This window comes from Moschus berezovskii, chromosome 5, assembly GCF_049115385.1.
Source record: "Moschus berezovskii isolate FMDL1 chromosome 5, NW_MosBer_1.0, whole genome shotgun sequence".
NCBI classification, from domain to species: Eukaryota; Metazoa; Chordata; class Mammalia; order Artiodactyla; family Moschidae; genus Moschus; species Moschus berezovskii.
The window spans coordinates 114,534,247-114,558,596 of NC_142464.1; the positions used below are offsets into that span (position 1 = coordinate 114,534,247).

General features: G+C 49.4%; 1 protein-coding gene across 3 annotated transcripts in view; it reads right to left on the reverse strand.

Moving 5' to 3' along the window:
• SLC2A9 (solute carrier family 2 member 9) overlaps window positions 1-24,350 on the reverse strand; it is a 292,047-nt gene that overhangs the window by 145,580 nt on the left and 122,117 nt on the right. For all 3 annotated transcript variants that reach the window (XM_088836486.1, XM_088836485.1, XM_088836484.1), the window contains exon 7: window positions 21,959-22,091. In XM_088836486.1, coding sequence (XP_088692612.1) covers window positions 21,959-22,091 — 133 coding nt within the window. The remainder of the gene's footprint in view (window positions 1-21,958; window positions 22,092-24,350) is intronic.

The window sequence follows — 24,350 nt, forward strand, 5'->3', positions numbered from 1 at the left end:
CAGCACGGGCCTCGGTGCTTCTAAAAAGAGGAGGTTTCATCGATATGTGGCTTTTTCCATTGTATTCGTATTTAACAGGAGGAAATCACTGGTTTTTTAATTTAGGTTTGATTCCTTTTTATTATTGACAGCAGTAGTATCCACAGTAGGTATAGTAAAAAATATTGGAACTCATTTTGTAGTTTTATAACATTTCAACATGAACCAACCCTGGAGTTTTCACACGGCCCAAGTGAAGGGGCGTGGGGTTCCACCAATCACTGGAGCTGTCAGCCCTTTGTCCTTCTTTGTTTTTGGTGCAGAGTGATATATTAAAATTATGTGTGTAATTTACTGGTTAGTGGATGTGAGAAGGGTAGTTTTCTGTTTTAACGGAATCAACCATGACAAGGAGATAGGCTACCCACTCCAGTATTCTTGGGCTTCCCTTGTGGCTCAGCTGGTAAAGAATCCACCTGCAGTGCGGGAGACCTGGGTTTGATCCCTGGGTTGGGAAGATCTTCTGGAAAAGGGAAAGGCTACCCACTCCAGTATCCTGGCCTGGAGAGTTCCGTGGACTGTATAGTGCATGGGGTCACCGAGAGTTGGACACGACTGAGCAACTTTCACTTTCAACCATGACAAATGTACAGGCAGCTGATAAAGAATCCTCCAAAGAAATGACAGATTAAAGATAAAATGAACAAAGGCAGCACAGAGACAGAACAGCAGACCTGCCACCGCGCTCCAGGCACAAGCCTGCTGTCAGCTCCCATGGCTGTGACAGGAGGCGGCCTCGTAGAAGTCTTAAAAGTTAAGACAGAAGCAATCTATCTTTTCAAGGTAAGGTGACATTTTAACGTGCGAGTGAGAGTAGTTATTCTATGATAAAAAGATGTTTGGAAATGCTTCTATCACCTTGTGGCTTGGAAACCAAACTGATGGACACAGGTCACCTATTCAAATGCTCAAATCTGCTCAGTAAAAAAATTTCGTAAACATTAAAAAAAAATTATTTCTGTTTGAAAATATTCCAGAAAAAGAGTTTCAGTGAGTTTTCCTAAATTTTGGTTGTTAAAATATAAAAAGGCAACATCTTCCGGTGATTTTGTAAGAACAACCAATAGACAGCTGGGAAGATGGAAATGTACCAGCTGCACTTTCGGAGTCTGTGAGTAACCACATCGCCTCCCTCTGGTCTTTAGGTGAAGGCCTGCAATCAGCCTCTGGAGCAGGGACTCCACTCAACAAGGGGCAGAAAGCCGTGCCAGGGTACAGATCATGCAGCATGGTGACAGGGGTGTCCTGCAGCTGCCTCTGTCATCACTGGAGTCCCACCAGCTCCAGGGCAGGCCCTGATCCTGGTGTGAAGCTTATGACACATCATGCCAGAAACTGGTCTCATTCAGGGCCTGGTATGCAGCAGGTGTTCAAACCATGCTAGAAAAATGTAACTGGACCCTACTCACATTTGCTGATGAGTTGGGCTTCCCTGGAGGCTCAGCTGGTAAAGAATATGCCTGCAATGTGGGAGATCTGGCTTTGATCCCTGGGTTGGGAAGATCTCCTGGAGAAGGGAAAGGCTACCCACTCCAGTATTCTGGCCTAGAGAATTCCATGGCCTGTTTAGTCCATGGGGTTGCAAAGAGTCGGACTTGACTGAGCAACTTTCACTTTCACTTTAGTCCAGAGGAGAGGGGGCTCTGAGGGAGAAGCCTGGATGTGGGTGGGGTTGGTCTTGTTCTCCTTGGCCCTGAATCAGACCAGGACCAAGGGCAGAGCTGTGATGAATCGGATGTCAGCTCGCCACAAGAAAGAACTGTTGGATTGATGTGTTCCAGGGTAGGCTGGGCGGTCTCTCGAGCAGTGAGTTTCCCATCCCTGGAGGTGTGCAAGGAGAGGCCTGATGATCACCCGTTGGAGATGTTGTGGGAGGACCCAGGCCTTAAACAGGAAGATGGGAATGGGTACAAAGTTTCTAAACACAAGCACAGAAACCCAGAGTGTGCAGACTCCATGGGAGGGGGAGATGATTCTGGGGGTGTGGGGGGAGGGATTGAGACAGACACACACAGTTGTAACTAGCTGTCTGTGGAGAGAGAGGAGAGGGCTTTAGAAACGACTAATCTGTGAGCCATTTCTAAAAGTCATTCTCCATGGAAGACAACCCTCCCAGAGGAGTCCATCCTCCTGAATCCCAAAGCCACTTAAATAACTCACCTGTCTACCCCAGAGCTTCCCCTCCGGCTCAGCCTCCCACCCATCCTTGCTTCCCAGGGCTCACATCTCTTTCATATGCCCTCTGTGTTCTAATCACTAACTCCAAAGACCTTGAAAAAGGAGTGAGAATTTTCATTTCCCACCTGAAAAGAAATCCCTCTGGGGGGCATGGTCAACTCCAGGGCTGGGAATGGGAGGCATTTTGCAACCAATTCTTGTACCAGTTAAAGACTGGCCTTTACTCGAGGGGACTCAGAACACCAAGCAGGGGCGAGATGGCGAACATTTATTGTGCACCTATTGTGTGCCAGGGGGTTTCCCTGGTGGCTCAGTGGTAAAGAATCCACCTGCAGTGCAGGAGATGCAGGAGACATGGGTTCAACCCCTGGGTGGGGAAGATGCCCTGGAGGAGGGCATGGCAACCCACTCTGGTATTCTTGCCTGGGAAATCCCAAGGACAGAGGAGCCTGGTGGGCTGCTGTCCGTGGGGTCGCAGAGTCGGACATGACTGAAGCGACTCAAGCACGGCACAGTGTGCCAGACCCTGGGCTGGGCGTCTTATAGACTTGGCTGCAATTCCTAGTGTGGTTTAACGCCCTGAGCTTCAGGGACATTAGAAGACCTCCCAGAGATCCCAGGTAGAAAGGAGAGAGTCAGTGTTTCAGCCTGGATCCGTCTGATCATTCTTTCCACACACTTCAAAGGATGATGAAAAGACACAGCGAAGTGGAGAAGCTACCAGAACCGGATTCAGTTCACTTCAATTAACCTGCGGCTTCTGAGAGCTTTGACAAGCTGCAGGTGCGAAGGTCTACTACGTTAAGGAAAGAACAAGGCAGGGTCTCTGCCTGAAGGAGTTCTCTCGTGTGGGAGCCAGAGACAACTTGCTACCACTCTGGTGGGCGAAGATGGAGATGGGGCCGGCAGAAGCTGCACAACCTCCCTGCAAGATCAGGGCTCTGACGGCCGTTAACAGATGGGGAAACCAAGACTCAGTAGGACCACGTGATGTACCCACGTCACACAGGAGAGCTGGCGTTTCCACTCCTATGCTGCCCCTGCCCACGGGGTGATGCAGGCCTGGCCCAAAGGATTATGCTGATGGGAGGAGGTCACAGACGGTGCAGACATCCTGGTGTCGCCCGAGCTTGTTCAAACTGTGTTTAACTGAGACTTCATGCCTGTTGATAGCAGCTTCTCATTCTCTGTCCCCCAACTCCAGTCCTTGGCACTCACTGTTCCACAGCTGGATTGTATGAAATTGACTATTTAAATTAAGTAATTAATTAATTTTAAGGGTAGCAACCCACAAGAGGATGTACACTTATTTTTTTGAGTCTTTATGAAATTTGTTACAATATTTCTTCTGTCCTGTGTTTTTGGTTTTCTAGCTGCAAGGCATGTTGGATCTTAGCTCTGCTCAGGGATGGAACCCACACCCCCCGTACTGGAAGGTGAAGTCTTAACCACTGGACCACCAGGAAGTCCCTGAACTTGACTATTTTAGATATCTCATACAAGTGAGAGCAAGCAGTATTTGTCCTTCCGTGACTGACATCTCACTCAGCATAATGTCCTCCAGGCCCATCCATCTTGTCACATGTTACAGGATGCCCTCCTTTTGCAAAGCTAAATAACATTCCGTGGTCTGTATATCACATTTTCTCGATCCATTCATTCAAAATCGAACATTTAGGTTGTTTTCATATCTTGGCTGTCATAAACAGTGCTGCAGTACTAGTAGGAACAGGAATACTAATAGCTATTTGAGATCTTCGTTTTGATTCTTTCGGACCAATGGAATAGAACGGAGAACCTAGAAAGAAACCCAAGTGTATAGGGTCAACTGGGCTTCCTTGGTGGCTCAGATGGTAAAGAATCCGCCTGCAATGCAGGAGACCCGGGTTCAATCCCTGGGTCGGGAAGATTCCCTGGAGAAGGGAATGGCAACCCACTCCAGTATTCTTGCCTGGGAAATCCCATGGACAGAGGAGCCTAGCGGGCTACAGTCCACAAGGTTGCAACGAGTCAGACACGACTGACCGACTAACACACTTACAACCAGGAAATGGCAATGCAGGTGTATGAACCCCAGTGGTCAGGCTCAGAAAAACTAATCTCCTAACCTCCATGGCATGCTACCTTTCTATAGCTCTGCCAAACCTACAGAGGTTCTTCATTCTCCTTCCAGGGCCCTGAGTTCCATCTGTAACACACACAGACACAAGTGTACACAGACACACAGACACACAGACACACACGTGCTTGCTTGCTTTCTAAGCTGCCTCAATTTTCTCTTTGATTGCTATAAAGTAAAAGATGGAGTTGCTAATACTTAAGAGAGGAAAAATGAAGCCTCTAGTGGGTGGTATGGTGAGGCCACTTGACCTTCAACCTCTGGCTTCTTCATCTCTATGACAAGGACCTGCGTGCAGACACCCTCACAGCGTTGTGGTACTTACTGCCCCACATGCCAGTACAAGGGCTTGTAAAAGTCAGTGGCACTCTTGCTCCAATAAAGCACTGACATGGGAGCAAAAGGCTAGTGGCAGGACGGTCATGGCTGTCTAGCAGGTTAGAACCATGGGGGCACTGTCAGATGTGGGCTGGGCCTTCCCCGATCGTGGCCTGTGGCTCCTCTCCTCTCCTGCTTCTTTGGGGGTGGGGAGGGGCAATGAGAGCCACATGGACACAGGCCAGGAGAAAGGGCTTGGTTCCAGCTCAGACACTGACTTGCCCAGGGCCTCCTGCCAGGCGTTCACTCCTCTGCTGTCTGCAAAAAGCAGGACTGTGTTCATGCCAAGTCGCTTCAGTTGTGTCTGACTCTTTGCGACCTCATGGACTGTCGCCCACCAGGCTCCTCTGTCCATGGGATTCTCCAGCAAGAACCCTGGAGTGGGTTGCCATGCCCTGCTCCAGGGGATCTTCCCCACCCAGGGATTGAACCCACAGCTCTTACATCACCTGCACTGGCAAGCGATTTTTTCTTCTTTTTTTTTTACCACCAGTGAGCCTGCACTGGCATTGGCTCGTCTCTAATCCCTGAGACTGGAGGAGGGTCTAGGCCGAGCTCAGCTACTCTCCCCCAGATGCATTCTGTTTGGGCCAAACTCTGTCCTCCTGCTTTTCAGTCACCTGTGTAGATCCCAGGTTCTGTGGTTTAATAGACCAAGACAAACGTGGGTGTAAGAACTGGCTCCACCACTTATGAGTGACTTTAGGTAGATTGTACCAACTTCCCCAAGTCTCTGTTTTCTGACCTGTAAAATGGGAGTGAGAACTCAGATCTTGTAGGTGGGGAGGGGTGTAACGGGTGAGCCGCGGGGACAGGACAGGCACCGCAGGTCCTTAGCACGCGACAGCCCCCTCCTCCTTTCTCTTGGGTCATTGCACAGAGTTAGGACCTCCCCTACCTGTGCACCTATGCTTTAGGCAGGCCGTGTTTATTTCCTCATGACAGTGTATTAAAAAGCAGAGACATTGCTTTGCCAACAAAGGTCCATACAGTCAAAGCTATGGTTTTTCCAGTAGTCATGTACGGACATGAGAGTTGGACCAAAAAGAAAACTGAGTGCTGAAGAATTGATGCTTTTGAACTGTGGTGTTGGAGAAGACTCTTGAGAGTCCCTTGGACTGCAAAGAGAGCCAACCAGTCCATCCTAAAGGAGATCAATCCTGGGTGTTCATTGGAAGGATTGATGCTGAAGCTGAAACTCCAATACTTTGGCCACCTGATGTAAATAGCTGACTCATTTGAAAAGACCCTGATGCTGGGAAAGATTGAAGGCAGGAGGAGAAGGGGACGACAGAGGATGAGATGACGGATGGCATCACTCACTCAATGGACATCAGTTTGAGCAAACTCCAGGAGATAGTGAACGACAGAAAAACAGACGTGCTGCAGTCTATGGGGTCATAAAGAGTCGAAAACAACTTCGCAACTGAACAACAACATTCAGTGTACATTTATTGAACGTCTTCTAGACACCAAAAGCTAGCCTTCTGTGAGCCCTCATCTCAGTTCCAAGTGCTTGGAATTTGACTTCAGGGAAGAGTGGCTTTCAGATTGTACATCAGCCTCCATGTCTCAGCACGACCACCTTGAGCTGGGGCCTTTCCTGAACACGTCATCAACATTCCACGTCTGGTTCCGTCCATCTCAGCACACGTTCAGACATCCCTGCCTCCAGAGCTTTCCTGCCACTGTTAGAGGCTGCAAGCAGTCTCCAAATTAGATGACTTTGTATAAACACACACGCTTCACTTTGACCTGGAAAATCTACCCTGAGGCAGACTTCCAGAGGAAGAAACTATCAAGGCAAAAACATCAGAAGGTCCAAAGCGACTCTCTGAAACATCTCCCTGGTGAAAACGGCCGGTCTGCATCTTACAGCACCCTCATCCTGGGTCCCACACTTAACCTTCTTCTCCTTGTTCTCAGGACAGGTCAAGCTCCCTCCAACTGCTACGAGCAACTGCCAGTGTGAATGAAGTCCAGAGTTCCGGAGACCAGAAGACATCTGCATTGTGAGCTGTACTCTGCAGCCTGCTTTCATACATCCTTTTAACAACTGTTTAGTGAGCACCTAATACATGCCAGGTGCTACTCTGCGTGCTGGGGTTTCTGCAAAGAAAACAGGGAAATTCCCTGCCCTCAGGCAGCTTTCATTAGAGTGGAGGAAACAGATACTAAACCAATTGATCTAGAACTAGGCAAATTCTGGTCATTGATAACATTCCGGTAAAAGAAGAAAATCGAATCAGGGTGAGTGACAGTGTGGAGAGGTTGCTGTTGGAGCTACTGTATTGGGAAGATGCTTTAGAAGAGATGCCAGTGCAGCAGAGAACCTGCTGTAGGGAGGGAGGCAGGGCTGGGCAGACGTTTAGGGAAAGAGGGTTCCAGGTGGAGGAGCAGGTGCAAAGGCCCTGGAGTGAAGGTAACAGGAATAGCCCACCTTTACTAGCTGAGTTAGATCCTGCCCACTGGGACTCAGTCCCAAATCACCCTCTTAGAATCACTCCTGTGTTCCTGGGCTATGATCGTGCACTCCACATTCCCAGGACTCCATGCTAACCCACTGGTCAGGGTCCACCCATGAGATGCACTGACGCGGGACAGAAGGTAGGAAGAAGGAAGATGCTCTTCTGCACCAGGTTGAACCTCTGGCACTGTGAGTGGTGGCAGCTCCCGCTCAGTCTCAGAGACAGAGGCTCTGGCGTCCCCAGTGGCAATGACATCGGCCACGTTCGTGCTAGCAGCCCTGCTCTGCAGCCACAGGTGTGCTACCTGTGGCATCAATAAGGAGTGAGGGCTCTGGGGTCCCATCCTGTTGCCCCGCCCAGCACCTGGGCAGCCACGCCCTACATCACGCTGCTCCATCTGAAACGTTGTTCCTGTTACTCCTGGGTTCCAAGTGCAACAGCTCAGGGACCGTGACGTCATCTCCCTGCATCTCTCTGAGTCTTAGTCACCCCTTCTGTATAATAAGGAGTAGAAACATTGCAGGAATTCCCAGGTGGCTCAGAGGTAAAGAATCTACCTGCCAATGCAGGAGACACAGGTTTGATCCCTGGGTCAGGAAGACGCACTGGAGGAGGGAATGGCAACCCACTCTAGTATTCTTGCCTGGGAAATTCCATAGACAGAGGAGGCTGCTGGGCTATATAGTCCATGGGATCGCAAAGAGTCAGACACGGCTGAGCACATGCACGGAAACACTGTAGGCTTTTTTTTTTTTTTTTTTTTGGTGAGGGTTAAGACAATGGATTCAGTAAACAGATCTCTGTTAATTTCCTGTGGTTGCTGTAACAAGTTAGCACAAACCGTGGCTTACAACAATGCAAATGCATCATCTTACAGTTCTGGAGGTCAGAATCTGAAAGCGGCTTCCGTGGATCACAAGCAATGTATCATCAGGGCTGAGTTCCTTCTGAGGTTCTAGGGGAACGTCTATGCTTTGTCTTTTCCGACTCCTATAGTCTGCCTGCTTTCCTTGTCTCATGGCCCCTTCCTCCATCTTCAAGGCCAGCAACCTTGGGCCCAAACCTTCTCATGCAGCTGTCTGGTTTTCTCTCTTCTGTCTTCCTTTTCCACTTAGAACAATCCTGTGATTCCACTGAGTCCCGGTGGATAATCCCAGGTAATCTCTCCATCTCAGACTCAGTCAAGTAGCCATCTTCACTCTACCTTCATTCCCTTGTCACGTAGCCTAACCTGTTCACAGGTTCTGGGAAGTAATACGTGAACACCTTTTGGAGGCAGAGGACCATTACTTTGCTTCCCACACTAGCACACATTTTATTTCGTGCCATCGCACAGTCCCTTGGGTGGGGAGCAGGACACTCCAGCAGTGACTCTTGTGACCACAGTGTAGTGTGAGCCGGTGGGTGGTAGCAGACCCCAAGGGCCTGTTTTCCAGGAGCCCAGGGCCCAGTACGAGCTCCTGCCCTAACATGCCAGAGCCCAACCACAAAGCCTGCAGTTGGACCAGCCTAGAGGAAGCATCTTGTCCATCCTGATTACACAGGAGGCGAAACCATAGCTCAGGGACGCAGCACAGCAGGACCAGGGTGCCTGACACCAGCCAGGGTGTAACTTTGGATCCCGGGGTCTTTCTCGGTGCCTGCTGTCTATAACAGCTTAACAGGACTGATGACCATGAGCTGATTAGCCAGGATGCTCAGAGGATGTTCCCAGAGTCACGGGGCCGATCATCCCCAGTTGCATCTCGCCCGCACACCCACCAGGCAAAGCTGATGCATCCCTGGGGCCCAGGTTTGGTACTGAAAAGTCTCCATTCCACTGCTTCCGATGTGGAGCTTTATGGCTCATAAAATATTAAAAAGGGCATCGTAGCTTTTCATTAAACGCCCAGTGTAGGAAGAATGAGTTCTGGAATACTTAGGGGGCTGTTTGGGGAGGTGCTCTGTACCCGCCAAGCACATTCATGAATTCTGGCAGGTTCTTCACCTCTGAGTGTTGAGAGGGGATCCTCTGCTGGACCACTGTTGCTCATGTACCCGCCCCTGCCCAGGAAGTGGGGCACTTCTCCTAGACCCCCGAGCTTGAGGGGAAAGATGTCAGGTGAAAGGGGACTGGCAAGAGTCTCCCTCTGGGAGTCAGGAGCCCTGGCTTTTGAGCTCCTGCCCCAGGAGCAGTCAGGTGTGGGGTGGATGGCATGTCTCAACCCCTCGGGTTGGGTTGCTTGGCTGTGGGAAGGAGAGGCCGAACTGCCTTCTCCTCGCCTGGAGGACTCACTATTGTTAGTCACCTTTCTCCCTTGTGGCTCTGCTGGTAAAGAATCCGCCTGCAATGCGGGAGACCTGGGTTCAATCCCTAGGTTGGGAAGATCCCCTGGAGAAGGGAAAGGCTACCCATTCCAGTATTCTGGCCTGGAGAATTCCATGAACTGTGTGGTCTGTGGGGTCACAAAGAGTCGGACACGACTGGGCGACTTTCACTTCACTTCTCTTTACTATTGTTAACGACTTTCACAAGTGAATGGTCTTCCACACCTTGGACCATTTTCAGGGCCTTGATACGTTTTCTTGTTAGGAGCCCTAACATCTGAGTAGCCAGGATAGGCCTGAGACCTTGCTTAGGCCTAAGTTTCGATTTCCTGGAGACAGGGTGGAGGTAAGTTCACAGAAACTCCTCCCTAAGAAGATTCCACCAGCGGCAAAATTAAGACACTCCTCCCTAGAAAATCCCCCTCCCCCTGCCCTGCGCCAAAAATCAGGCCAATCAGAGGAAAAAGGGAAATCCCCCAGAAAAACCCCACAGGCACATAAACTGGCCAATGAGCTTCTGTGCGCGCATGAACTGGCCAATGAGCTTCTGCCAGCTTGATCTTTTGAACAAAAATATGTGCTTATGTAATCTAAGACTATAAAAACCGCTGTGACCTGGGCTCGGGGCTCTTGTTCGCACTCCACTGCGCTGGGAGGGGCAGGAGTCCTAGCTCGAGCTAGAAATAAACCCCATTCTTGCTTTTGCATTGCTGCGAGTGTCTTATTCTACCAGTATGGGGGGACCAGACTCAGGGCATAATATTCTTACTTTTTTAGATAAGTGAAATGGGCTGAATACAGGGGATAGGGGAGGAGGCACAGCCCTGAAGGAGACGCAGGCGGTCCCTGTCCTGTGTGGGGAGGGAGGGGGGAGGGAGGGAGACTCATTTAACAGCAGGTGACCCTACAGTGTCATCAGTCCCAGGGTGAGATGGCCGGGGGTGTGAGGGACAGGGTGGGGCTGCGATGGTCAGTGCTGTGTGTCACCTTGGCTGAGCCACAGAAAGTAGGTATTTGGTCAAACACCCGTCTAGATGTCATGGTGAAGGCAGTTCTTAGCTGAGAGTAACATTCACATCAGTTAGACCCGGAGGAAGCAGATGATTCTCTGGAATCCAGGTGCGTGCGTCTACGTGTTTGCTAAACTGCTTCAGTCCTGTCTGATTCTTTGCGACCCATGGACTGTAGCCCACCAGGCTCCTCTGTCCTAGGGATTCTCCAGGTAAGAATGCCAGAGTGGCTTGCCATGTCCTCCTCCAGGGGATCTTCCCGACCCTGGGATTGAACCCTCGTCTCTTATATCTCTTGCACTGGCAGGTGGGTTCTTTACCGCTAGTGCCACCTGAGAATCTGGGTGACCCTACCCAATCAGTTGAAAGCCTTAAGAGCCAATGACTGAGGCCCCAGTGAGAAAAGAGCTTTGTCTGCGGCAGCCTCCAGAGTCAAGCTGCAACATCAGTTCTTCCCTGGCCTCCAGCCCACTCGGCAGATGGACTTGCCAGGCCCCACAAACACGTGCACCAACTGCTTAAACTGAATCTCTCTCTCTGCCTCTATACACGCACACACACACACTCACACACACATATGCATACACCATGTTGGTTCTGTTCCTCTGGAGAGCCCTGACCAGCCTGGGGCCCCCAGGAAGACATCACTCCATCTCCCTCCTCCACTGAGGGTGCCCTTCTAGAGCCATGTGGCCTCTCTCATTGTAGTGGCAGGAGGACGTACCCACTGAGCCCCTGTTATAGGGGACCTGACCAAGGGCGACAGACCCTGTGCTCTGCAAGCCCTCACCCTGGATGTCATGCCAGGCTTTGGGTGCTGCTCACAGCAGCTGGAACATGGCTGGGAAACTGAGGCAGCCTTTTTCCTGGGACACGGGTCTCCTCCAGGGCTGACGTTGGCTGGAGGAGGTGTCAGACCCTTGCTGAGTCTTTTCTGTTCTGCACAGCACCCAGGATTCTTCTGTCCAAAGCTCGTCCCTGGTTTCTCCGCTGCAGGCTGGGCTGGTCCCATGTCTCTGGTCTCTCTACCTCCCCATTCCCTGCATAGGCACTCAAACCAATAAAGCCCCACTAGCTGGTCCACCTGGTGTTAGCTTTTTAGAGGACCCTGCCTGACGGGCAGTGGTCCAGACACTGAATTTCAAGCCCCTGTGGAGATGCACAGAGCCTCCCAGCACGAGTAGGAATAAGCTGGGCAAGAAGAAAGGATAAGTATCTTCAACAAGACAGGCTTCTCCCAGGCCTCTCAACAGTCCTTAGAGACAGAAGGTCCTCCCAGGGCCCAGGACCTCTCTGTGGGACCTCAGAGTCTCAGTCCAGATGCTCGTGGCCTCTATGGGCAGTTATTTCCTTCCTCTCCCGGACAAGGACCTACGTGATAAGCAGTGAGTGTTTGTTGATTGACTGATTTTGGCCACGTGATTACGGTGACCGCAGCTGATGTTGCTACAGCATTTTTGCACACTGCAAAGTGTTCTCACATCCAGGATCTTATTTCATCCTTCCGGTTCCTGGAGATAGGCATTTGTACTATTCCCATTTCACAGATGAGAAAACTGAGCCTCACCCAAGATGATGGGCAATTGCCTGAGCTCATAGGACTACCACATGGGGAAGCAGAGCCTGGGATCCATCCCCCAGCCTGAGTCCATATGCCATGGCTTCCAGAGAGCCCGGGAGTCTCAAAGTGCCACAGTGATATTACTGGTATAAAGAAGGAAAGAAAAGCATGTTTTAACTTAGCGGCTGACACCAGAATGTCTCTCAAGGAAAGAACTGTCTTGGCTGAGAAAAATATTTTGATAAGTGCCTGGAGGAAAAGGGGTTTGCTGAACGTTTGCATGGCAGGTGCTTTCAGCTCCAGAAAGAAGAGAGGCTGCTCCACCTGCTAGAAGGAGAGGAAATTGGAGCTCAGGGGTCCTCTGAGCAGGCGGAGGGGATGAGCGGAGGTGAGAAGGGAGATCAGAGGCTGGTGGGAGGCAGGAAGTCAGGCACCTTAGGTATCGAAACCCTCCAGTGATTAGGGGCATGACTGCTGCTGTGCTGTTCGGGGAAAACCAAAGTGGGTGCTGAAGTTCAGGTTGGGGCTGTTAGACTCAGAGGGTAACAAGGGTTACAAGTGTAACAAGACAGCAAGCAAGCGTGCTGGTGCCCAAGATGGCTCAACTTCCGGACGCACTCTGGACTTCAGAGACATCTGAAGAGGGCTTTGAATGTCCCCATGTGGTACAATGGGAGCACAGGCAATTCCTCCCAGTGCTGAGGGGCATGGGGACCCCCAGGAGACCCAGGGGCTACCCATGGATGGCACCAACCACAGGCACGATATTAAAAACAACTTTTGCTTGCTGGAACCTTCTGTGATCCTCCAAATGCAAAGATAAAGAAAGAAAGTGAAGTCACTCAGTCGTTATCGACTCTTTGCGACCCCATGCACTGTAGCCTACCAGCCTCCTCCAGCCATGGGATTTTCCAGGCAAGAGTACCAGAGTGGGCTGCCATTTCCTCCTCCAGGGGATCTTCCTGACCCAGGGATCGAACCTGAGCCTCCCACACTGCAGGCAGACGCTTTACCATCTGAGCCGCCAGGGAAGCCAGTGAGTATAAAATAGCAACAGTTGGTGAGGCTGTGGAGAAAAGGGAACCCTCATAAACTGTTAGTGGGAACGTAAATCGATGAAATCACTGAGGAAAAGAATATGGAGGTTTCTCAAAAAACTAAAAGTAGAACTACCAGGTGACCCAGCAATCCCACCCCTGGGTATATATCCAAAAAAAGAAAGAAAATGTGAATTTGAAAAGATAAATGCACGCCAGTGTTCCTAGCAGACTTATTTACAATAGCCAACGTGTGGAAATGACCTATACATCCATTGACACATTCACCTGTCAATGTGGTACACATATGCAGTGGAATACTACTCAGCCATAAAAAGAATGAAATGTTGCCATTTGCAGGAACATGGCTGGACTTGGAGGACATTACGTTTAGTGAGATAAGTCAGAGAGAGAAGGACAAATACTGTCCGACACCATTTCTGCTTGCTCAGTCACTTAGTCCTGTCTGGCTCTTTGAGACCCCATAGACTGTAACTTGCCAGGCTCCTCTGTCCATGGGATTTTCCAGGTGAGAATATTGGATTGGGTGGCCATTTCCTCCTCCAGGGGGTCTTCCTGACCCAGGGATTGAAGCTGCATCCCAATCAGGGGTACAAAGACCTCCCATCCCCTGAACCTCAGATAGGTCCCCCTGGAGGAGGGGGGATGGAGGTCCAAGCTATTAGGTGTATGGCTATAGGGATGTACTGTACAACACAGGGAATAGAGCCACTATTTTGTAATAACTTTTAATGGAGTGTGGCTTTTAAAAAATGCACAAAAAATGTAAAAACTAATCTATGCAAAAAAAAAAAAAAGAAAAACAAAGGTAAACTGGGTGTTGTGTCTGACTCTGTCTCTTGCTGTTTGGAATGAAAATGTACCTTGTCCTCTGGGAAACCGGGGCTTTTAAGAGGTGTTTTCTGAGCTGTTTTGCTGCCTGCTGTGGACCCTTGGGTGTTTTGAAGAGAGGTGTCAGGCTCCCTGGGCTGCAAGTCCTTTGCTCTGTAGCCCATCCCGCCAGCAGACTCTCCAGCCAGGGAACAGGGAGCCCTGGAGGACACATCTTCCAGGGGCAAGGTGGGGAGAGGTTCAAGGTCACTCATCATGGCCACACCATGAAGATGAAGCAGAGTGACAACAGGGGAGGGTCTTCCAAGGGCAGGTAACTGTGCTGGATGGGGCAGAGATAAGACGTCTCCTCTTTCTGCCACATCCCTCTGCCAGGTCCGGGAGGTGGCACTGTCCTTCAGTTGACAAGTGTGAGCCCAGGGTGCTCACCTGCCCCTCTGGAGACCTCTCCAGTGTCTCTGGAAGGACATAGCATGGCCAGGAGCTGCTAGGCAAGAGCAGGGTTTGGGAGGGTTTCCTTGGGTACCTTGGTACCTTGGATGGCCATCTCTAGACTTGGCTTGGGTTTTGGTGGATGCATTTGTGGGACTGGACGCTGCAGGAGGACCAGCTCACACCATGCACCCTCCCTTATCAAGAGCCCACACAGCACAGAGCACAGCTGTCTCACAAACCTCCACCCAGGTCTGCCTTCTCCCCTTCCTGCCCTTGTTGCTGTTCAGTTGCTAAGTCATGTCCGACTCTTTGTCACCCCATGGACTGCAGCGTGCCAGGCTTCCCTGTCCTTCACTATCTCCCGGAGTTTGCTCAAACTCATGTCCATCGAGTCAGTGATGCCATCTAGCCATCTCATCCTCTGTTGTCCCCTTCTCCTCCTGCCCTCAATCTTTCCCAGCATCAGGGTCTTTTCCAACGAGTTGACTCTTCACATCAGGTGGCCAAAGTATTGGAGCTTCAGCTTCAACATCAGTCCTTCCAATGACTATTTAGGACTGATTTCCTTTGGAATTGACTGGCTTGATCTCCTTGCAGTCCAAGGGATTCTTAAGAGTCTCCTTCAGCACCACAATGTGAAAGCATCAATTCTTTAGTGCTCAGCATTCTTTATGGCTTCCTGGCCTACTTAGCTCTATTATGTCCACACTTTTGTGATCACATGGGCTTATTTTATGTTCTATTTTTTCCCCACGAAGCATTATGTACTAAGCATGCTTTCATAATGCTACAATCATCTTATAATTGTTTGTTACGTAAGTGAATCAAGTTGGCTGGAGGACAGAACTTTTAGTTTTCAATTCAGATGAGCAATGACTGATTTAACTGTTCTCTGATGCAATAGATATATGTCTGGAGTTCAACCCTGGGTCAAATATAGAAAATCACAATATGGCAGAGGACATTTCTCGAGGCTTTAAACCTCGCAACTAATGGATCAATCTTTTGCTAATACATTTGCCTCTGTGTATATGCCCTGTTCATAAATTCATGTAAACATCCATTCAAGGCATCACCTTGCCCTAGTGTGGATTCAGGACTGGAGTGGTGCCGGGAGCCAGCGAGGGAAATCCTACCCATGGCAAAGGTCAATTGGGGAAGAGGCCTGACGGGCAAAGGCTAATCAGGGCTCGAGGAACTCCCTGGACTTACCTGAGCATCTACCCCAAAGAAAACTGGAGTCTGACTGCTTTACTATCTTACGCCTCTTACCAAGTCCTCTAATACTTACAGGGGCTTCCCCCCAACCACCTTTCTCTGAAAACATTAATTCAGAGCTGTAGTTTAAAGTTCTCCTCGGCTTAATAGGAGTGTTCCAATCCAAGCCCGTCTGATAGCTTTCTAACTTGCATGACAAATTTGTCTGGGCTCTTACAACTATGAGTGTGACTGTTTATAGCCTCCCAGCCATGCAAGGACAGAAAGCCTAATATTCTAAAATACAGGAATCTGTTGAAGAAGTTAAAATCATTAGAGTAGTACTAAAAAAGATTTCAGTGTTGAATCAATGCTTGCTGCAGTTTCCTCTATCTATTGTATCCTTGGAAATATATTAATCACATATAGAGAATATAAGTAGTAGCCTTTGATTTAACCACATCAGATCTTAAGTTAATAAATTCCTTTCTTGCAGCTCACTACACCGGTGCCTTATAGGAATGTAACTTTGTTATGCACCTAACTTTAGGAGAGTCACCTTAAAAGAAAAGTCTTTTACTTGCTAACTAACCTATTGTTAGGAGAGAGGGCCATAAACTGTTAGCAGGCCCCCTGGCCTGAAGAGGATGTAAACCACCTAAAACTTCTATCACAAGACACACAAAAATAAGCCCTGATCCTGATAAGGGTCAAGACTGCTGACCCCACGTGATTTTGGCGTGACTCTATACCTCCTTTTCTCTGTTTCTTATGCGCATAACTTAGGGTATAAAAGCAACACTGGAAAATAAAGTTTTGGGCCTTGCTCACTGAAGCTTGGTCTCCCCGTGTCGTTCTTTCTCTTTTTCCATCCTTTTCTCTATTCTCCTTTTTCTGGTTGAGATCCTTGGAGCACTGGGCCCTCTGAGTTTACTTATCTGCCTGGGCTTCTAAGACCCACTCGAGGGGGTGCCCTGGTGGGGTGCCTCCAGTGATTCGAGAGGGCGCCTGCGGCCTACGTAAACAGAGCAAGCCCCTTGCTGGGGTTTTATTGGTTTCCAGCGTAAACCAAGGAATCATCAGCCCCAGTCTCTCTCTCTCTCTGACGCCGACGCCGTTCATCCCGAGGATACCCTGGGTCATATCGAGGCTGGACCCCGATAGAGTGGGACTGCAGGCCAGGGGCTCAACGTCTGAGTGCTGATTTCCTCCCCTAAGTCTCTGAGTTTCTGGAGACTTGTGACGTTGGAGACAATGAAAACAAAGCACCTTGCGTGGAAAGGGCACTTGATAAATTATAGCAAAAATGGTGCATGGGAAACAAACAGGTTTAAAAGTTTCATGCCCCTGAAGACCTTTTACTCAGTTACTTGTTATAAATAAAAATTAAAAAAAACCATCAAAATGTCCAACCATTCTGAGAATTCAAGTAAAAAAAGGTTTGTCTTCAGAATGAAGGTAAAGTCCTAGTTCAACTGGAACTGATTTTCTTTACTTAAAGTGATGTCTGAGTTTCCTGTGCTGCTCTAATAAATCACCACTTTCCCTGTGGCTCAGTGGTAAAGAATCCACCTGCCAGTGCAGGAGACATGAGTTCAATCCCTGGGTCTGGAAGATCCCCTGGAGAACAGAATGGCAACCCACTCCAGTATTCTTGCCTGGGAAATCCCATGGACAGAGGAGTCTGGAGGGCTACAGTCCATGGGGTCGCAAAGAATCGGATATGACTGAGTGAGCACACACGCACAGGCTTACAACAGTAGAAACTTATTTGGCAGTTCTGAGGTCAGAGGCCCACAAAGGAAAATCAAGGTGCCATCAGGGCTCTGCTCCTCCTGGAGGCTCTAGAGGATGGTCTGTTCCCTGGCCTTTTCCAGCTTCTAGAGGTGGCCTGCATTTCCTTGGCTCCTGGTCCCTTCCTCCACCTTCAAAGCTGGCAGCACTGTATCTTCAACCACAGCTCCTTCTCTTACCCTGACCCTCCTCTTCCCTCTTTCACTTATAAGGAGCCTTGTGATTCCACTGGATTCATCCAAATGATCCAAAATAATTGTCCCTAGAGAAGTCTGGTGGGCTACAGTCCATGGGGTCACAAAGAGTCAAGCACAATTGAGCGACTGAGCATGCACACACAAGACCCTTAAATTGATCACATCTGCAAAGTCCCTCGTGTCATGCAAGGTGACATTCACAGGTTCTGAAAATTAGGATGTGGACATACTTGGAGAACAATTTCCTTCTGATCACACATGACATTAATAATAAGAAAACAGTCACAAGGAAACATGCTTAAGGCACAAACATGGGGGTGGTACCACCAATAAACATGATGGAAATGTCACAGAAAAGGACAGTAATAGCTCAGGTATAAATGACAGTTGATTCATTAGAGAGTTGGGGGTTATTCTCCCCCCAACATTAAACAAATTCTCCATTCCCAGAGCAAAAGATATCACATCACTTTAGCCATAGCATCCCTTTCTTCAAAAGCAAGGTCATGCAGCAATCCACCTGGCAAAAGCAGACAATCTCCTTTTTAAGGCCGCAATCCACAGCTTGCCCAGCCCTCTTCCCCAAAACACCACTGTACTTGATCTTGTCTATCTCAACCACAGGCTGGACGGTTGTGACGTTTCCCTTCTTAGAAATAGGAAGCCAAGGCCTAGAGGAGGTTGGTGGACAGTAGAGTAGGGTGTTGATTGAGCTGGACCTTCTGGCTGTTTCCAGCGGTTCTTCCCACTCTTGCCTAGTGCTCAGACACCTCCAGAAATGAGAACTCCCTGCCTGCATAAGCAGCCTGTTCCATACTTGCAGCTCCTGTTAAGACAGCCTGGGACCTGGAACTCTTTGCTGCAGTGCTTGCACCCGGACAAATTTCTCCTCGAGCAACAAAGTACAAAGAAACTATGAGGGACTAAAATTAACATGCTCAGTTGGGAAATATTATGGACACGCATGCATGCCCCACCGCTTCAGTCATGCCAGACTCTGTGACCCCAAGGACAGCAGCCCACCAGGCTCCTCTGTCCATGGGATTCTCCAGGCAAGAAGACTGGAGTGGGTTTCTATGTCCTCCTCCAGGGCATCTTCCAGATCCAGGTATCAAATCCATGTCTCTCATGTCTCCAGCTTGCAGGCAGATCCTTTACTGCTGAGCCACCGGGGAAGCCAAATTATAGACAACAAAATACAAAAGGGCCAAAAAAACCCAAATGCCACTTCTGAAGAGCTGGAGCAAAAAACAGGAAGTCTGAAGCAGAAAAGCAGGGTATGCCCCCTGCATGCAACACCACAAAGGGGTGGGCAGAACACCTAAGCCACCCCTCTGGCCCCGCCCCTGGACACACTCCTGCACACAGACCAGGAGAGGTATATTTCCCATGGTGCCAAACAAGGTGCTCAGAGGTAAGAGTGTTTTGTTTATGCACGTAGGATCCAGAGCAAGACTGTCAGAGTTCAAACCCCAGGGCTGCCGTTTGCTAGCTCTGTGTCTTTATCTAAGCCCTCCCATGGAAATAATAATATGATCTACTTTCTATGGTAAGGAGGGATTAACACTCTAATACACCTGAAGTGCGGAGAATGAAGTAGTTCTCCATGTGGATGAGCTGTTAATTAGGAGGGTGTGCATGGCCCATACCTAGGTGTCCCTGTTACCTCCTGGGGAGCGGGAAGGCTATCTTTTGTCGCCCTTTCCCTTTCTCCTGGAAGAGCAACCATCACAGTAAATAGCTATGCTTGCTGAATGCCTCGAGTGAAATGAGCCCGTTTATTAATATTAGTACAGATGCAGATTTCAATATTCTGTTTCAACCCAAGGCCAACATTTTTGTCCTTTTTATAAAGCACACATGTAATATTTATAATTTTTTACCACTGGCCTTCTCTCTCACTCCCTGCTGTGCTATGAAATAAATCTTTTAAACCTTTTTCACTGTTGGGCATTCGCATGCACTGCCCATTCCAACTGTACTTAATTGGAGCGTTTCCCAAGAGTTCCTCCCCAGTGGAGCCAGATGGGTGGATGGATATCCCTGTATTGCCAGGAGATGGAGGAATTGCTGCCTTCTAACAGCTGGGAAAGATTGAAGGCAAAAGGAGAAGGGGGTGCGGGGAATGAGAGGGTTAGATAGCATCACCAACTCAATGGATATGAATTTGAGCAAACTTCGGGGGATAGCAGAAGGCAGAGGAGCCTGGTGTGCTGCGGTCCACGGGGTAGCAGAGGATCAGACACGACTTAGCGACTGAACAACAACAACCTATAACCCAGTTGCTTCTGGGAATCAGATCCCATTGGCTTTTTCTCAACTGCCTTCTTTTTACTCCACAGCCTCCACCATCAGCCTTCTTTCCTGAAGCCTGATTTTTGCATAGTTTGCCTCCCCAGGGACTCCACAGGAAGACCCTAGACCACTACCCATCCGTGTTCCTCTGTGTGTCTGAGAGAAGGGAGGACAGTCATCTTTAGGTTTCAATCCTTCTTTTGTCACTAGCTGGCTGTGAGATGGGGGTGGAGCATTAACCAGGGTCCTCTGTGGGCTTCTAGGGGAGGGGGTTAAAGTCTCATGCCCGACACCAAGCTCCACATTTGTGTACGTGGGCACTCTACAGAAGAAAGATCTGTCCTCTCCATCAGTTTTTAAATGCCCCTAGAAACCAGAAACCATATAACCACAGCCTCAGAGAAGTCACTTCACCCTGTAAGCCTGTTTCTTCATCTAAAAAACGAAGGTAATGATAATGTGCTCTGATCTCATGAAAATGTTGTAAATGAGAAAATAGATCCAAACCGAAAACTGCTGGACAAACGTAGGGGGTGATTAATATTTCATCACAACGTTTGTCAACTCAGAAGATACTTAGGTTATTTGGACTTTAAGTTTTGGATTCATTTCGCACAAATTATAGTAAACTAAGGACTACATATAATTCTTAATTTTTTTCTTGGATGTGGACATTAGGGAAATTTAGATTAGAGGACACAGTCTGGATAATAAGAAAATGGACAGAGAGCTCAGTAATGAGCAGCAGGTAATACTGCGGACCGAATATAGATACAGACATAGGTATAGGCATCTACTTTAATCCTTACAAGAAGCCCTCAGGGGAAGTTTGCATCATTTCCTGTTTACAGATGTTGATTCTGAGAATCAGAAGAGTGAAAAGAACAGGTCGGGGTCAGACTGCAGAGCTGGGATGTGAAGGCAGTACTAGTTACTCCCAGCCCTTGTGCTGAACCATGGTGCTCTGGACCATGTCTTGTTTAATAAAACTAAAAGAATGGGGACACTGTTGTTCACTTTACATTGTCTGTCTCCAGGCAAAATCATTTTGCCTTTTCTGGGCTCTGTAGAAATGCCTCTGATTCTTCAAGCTGTGCTTTGAATCTGGTTCAGCACCTCACCATTCAAAGTTTAAGAAAAGCTACAGAAGACAACTGGCAAGCCCTATGTGGGCCTCATGCTTCCCTCCTGTAAAATGGGTATATTTCTGCTCCCTCGAAGGGCTGAAAGGAATGTTCCATTGGGTCTTGGTGCAGAGGCCCCATGCTGGGGTGACATGAGGGCTTATTCTGTGCTTGATGGGAAAGCTGACCAGTGAGGAAGAGAATGACAGAGGGAGGGCCAGGATAGACTGACCCACCAAGAAACCTGTGTTTGCGGCATCTCTGGGGTTGGGACCCCCCGAAAGGTGGCCATGCAGGGACACTGCACAGAGGTGAGCAGATCTGGGTCTTATCCTGCTCTGTCTTGGCTTTTTCAGGATCTCACTATTGATAACTGAAAAACTGTCACCAGCCATCTGGTTCTACAAGGATTAAGTCAGTAGCCACTGCAGTCACTGACCTTCAATACCCGCTGAAAGGGGTTCAGGGCAGAGATAAGGAGTAAGGTGCTCTGTGTAAAACTGGCAGAACAGGCCTTCAGATAGATATTTTCCAGAAGATTTTATGAGCCCAAAGTCTCGCATGTTCTCACATCTAGAAAGGCACTAAAACCATTAATGGTGACATCTGCTCCTTGTGACTTAGCAGCAAACCTTTGCCAACATGCATGCTTGACTGCATGTGTCCCACTTCACCAAAATCACATATATACTGATACTCCTCATGTCTTTTTGGAGCAGTTTCTCAGAACCAGCTGAGAGGCTGTCTCCCAGACTGCAGTCCTCATTTTGCCACAAGTAAAACTTACAACTCTCATGGTGTGCTATTTTTTCAGTCCGCACTGTGATCTGTGCCCCCACTCAGGGCCACCCACAGCAGACAGATGGGAAGACGAAATGGGAGGGCGTGTGCTAGAGCACGCACGTCCTGTAGCCCTGACCCCTGTGAAGAGATGGGGGCCGTGTGGACCAGGCAAAGGGCGCCCTACCTTTCTCAGCTCCCTCCTGGTCATGCTTCTCAAAGAGCAGGTAGCGCGGGCTCTTGGGCAGAAAGGGCAGGCTCACCAGCTGGACCAAGGCGGGGATGACGATCACTGCAAACAGATACGGCCAGGTGCTCTCCTGAAGGGAGAAAAGGCGGTTGGTGAATGATGAGGTCACTGTTTGGGGAGAGCTGGACCCCTGGGCCAGGTAGAGTCTGCTTTCCGCACAAGGTCCCCCTTACCCAGGATAAACCCCAGGAACAAACACTAGGGAGGGATTGGACACTTGATTTGTTACTGAACCGTTGACTGAGACCGCCCACCTTGGCCATACTGCTTGTACAAGTCGTTTCACAACAGGAGGTCCAAAAACTAAATGTGAAAACTCAGGAGGGGCCAAAAGAAGGAAAGAAATGCCAGTCCATAATATGTCCTGCCAACCTCCCAGAAGCCCTCACTCTGGAATCATCTTGTCTAAGAGATACTCACACCACCAGGAAGGACCCTGAGGCACATCAAATGTGGGCACGAGAAAGATGACTGGCAAGATGACCACCCCAGAAAGCTGACCTCCACCCCCACAAACCATGAGACTGTGGTTTAGTTAGGGGAACCAATGACCGAAACCACCTTCCCTGGCCAGGCCTGATAGCAACCACTTGCAAGAGTTATCTTACAACAGGAGGTTGTGGTAAGGAACACAGAGCTAACAAACTTCCACCAACCAGAATAATTCAGGAAAGGTCAAAAGAAGAGGAGACACCAGTCCATATGTCCTGTCAACTTCCCAGAATCCTCCTCGCTGGAATCCATCTTGGCTGGGCGATGCCCGCACCTCCAGGAAGGATCCTGAGTCAGAGTGATTGGCCAGAGACAACCTGGAAACTCATCCCATCACCATAAAACCCAGGACTGTGAGCCATCTGGCACAGCAGGTCTCCTGGGTTCCCTTAACCTTACTGCTCTCTGCCCGGGCGCCCCTTCCCAACAAAGTCTTTTACTTTGACAGCACGTGTGTCTCCTCAGACAATTCGTTTCTGTGTTAGACAAGAGCCCACTCTGGGGCCCTGGAAAGGCTCCCCCTTCCTGCAATAGGGTGGTCCTGAGAAGGAAGAGTTTGGAGAGGCCGAGAACTGGCTGACTCAGAGGCCCCGCGGGCAGCAAGGCCAGCCTGAGGGGCTCTGGTCTTTCCAGGTTGTGCGGCTGAGATCATTCTCATGGCCCCTCGAACCCCGTTCTCCTCACCCGGGGAATGGGGACAGCCGCGGCCACCTCTCAGGCAGTCGTGAGTGTGGGCTCAGATAAAGCTTTGCCGGTGGGCTCTGTGATTTGCCAGCAACCAGTAGGTTTGCAGAAGAAGCGACTGCTCTGCTGGTGTGACCAGCCAGACACCTCCGAGGCCAGTGACCTCTGACTCATCTTGTCCCCGTCACTGAAGGTCAGCTGGAGCTTTCCCGAGTCCCCACAGAAGAGAGGGTGGTGGGGCCTCCAGACACAGGCCACCCCTGAACCTACAGCATATACCATTCAAGAGGCATTTTGAGCCCCTCTGAGGGCTTCCCAGGTGGCACTAGTGGTAAAGAATCCGCTTGTCAATGCAGGAGACGTGGGTTTGACCCATGGGTCAGGAAGATCCCCTGGAGGAGGGCATGGCAAGCCACTCCAGTATTCTTGCTTGGAGAATCCCATGGACAGAGGAGCCTGGTGGGCTACAGTCCACGGGGGTCACACAGAGTCGGACAGGACTGAAGCGACTTAGCACACAGGAGCAGCACCGTTCACATATTACACAGCTTAAATGCAGCACAGAGCCTTTATTATTATGCTGGTTAAGGCAGCATTCTCCCTGATTTTTCTTTTTTAATCCCAGGTTTACAAATGAACTCTCACTGCATCTCTGAAAGAAGAGGTCAGAAGGAGGAGTTTTGAAGGGGACAAAGAGAGGAAAACAAAGTTCTCAAAGTGGACTTCCTGAGCGTCTTCTTTCCTAAGAAAGTACAAGGAGACAGTCAAGGAGAAAAGGAGATGTGTCCAGAGCTGGCAAGGCTTCGTACCTGGCGAAGCTTCAGTTGGCCTCAGGTCAGTCCTGCCAGGAGGAGTCCATCCTGAGGTGGAGACTGCAGTGCCCTTGTAAGGCAGAAGAGCCCAGTTTTGACTCCATACTGGATCTGCTTCTCTGACTTTAACCCTTGCTTTTCATCACTTTTGTCATTACATGCATGCTAGGTGGCTTCAATTGTGTCCAACCCTTTGTAACCCCTTGGACTATAACCTGCCAGGCTCCTCTCTCCATGGGATTCTCCAGGCAAGAATACTGGAGTGGGGTGCCATTTCCTCCTCCAGGGCATCTTCCCAACCCAGAAATTGAACCCGCGTCTCCTGCATTGGCTGGTGGGTT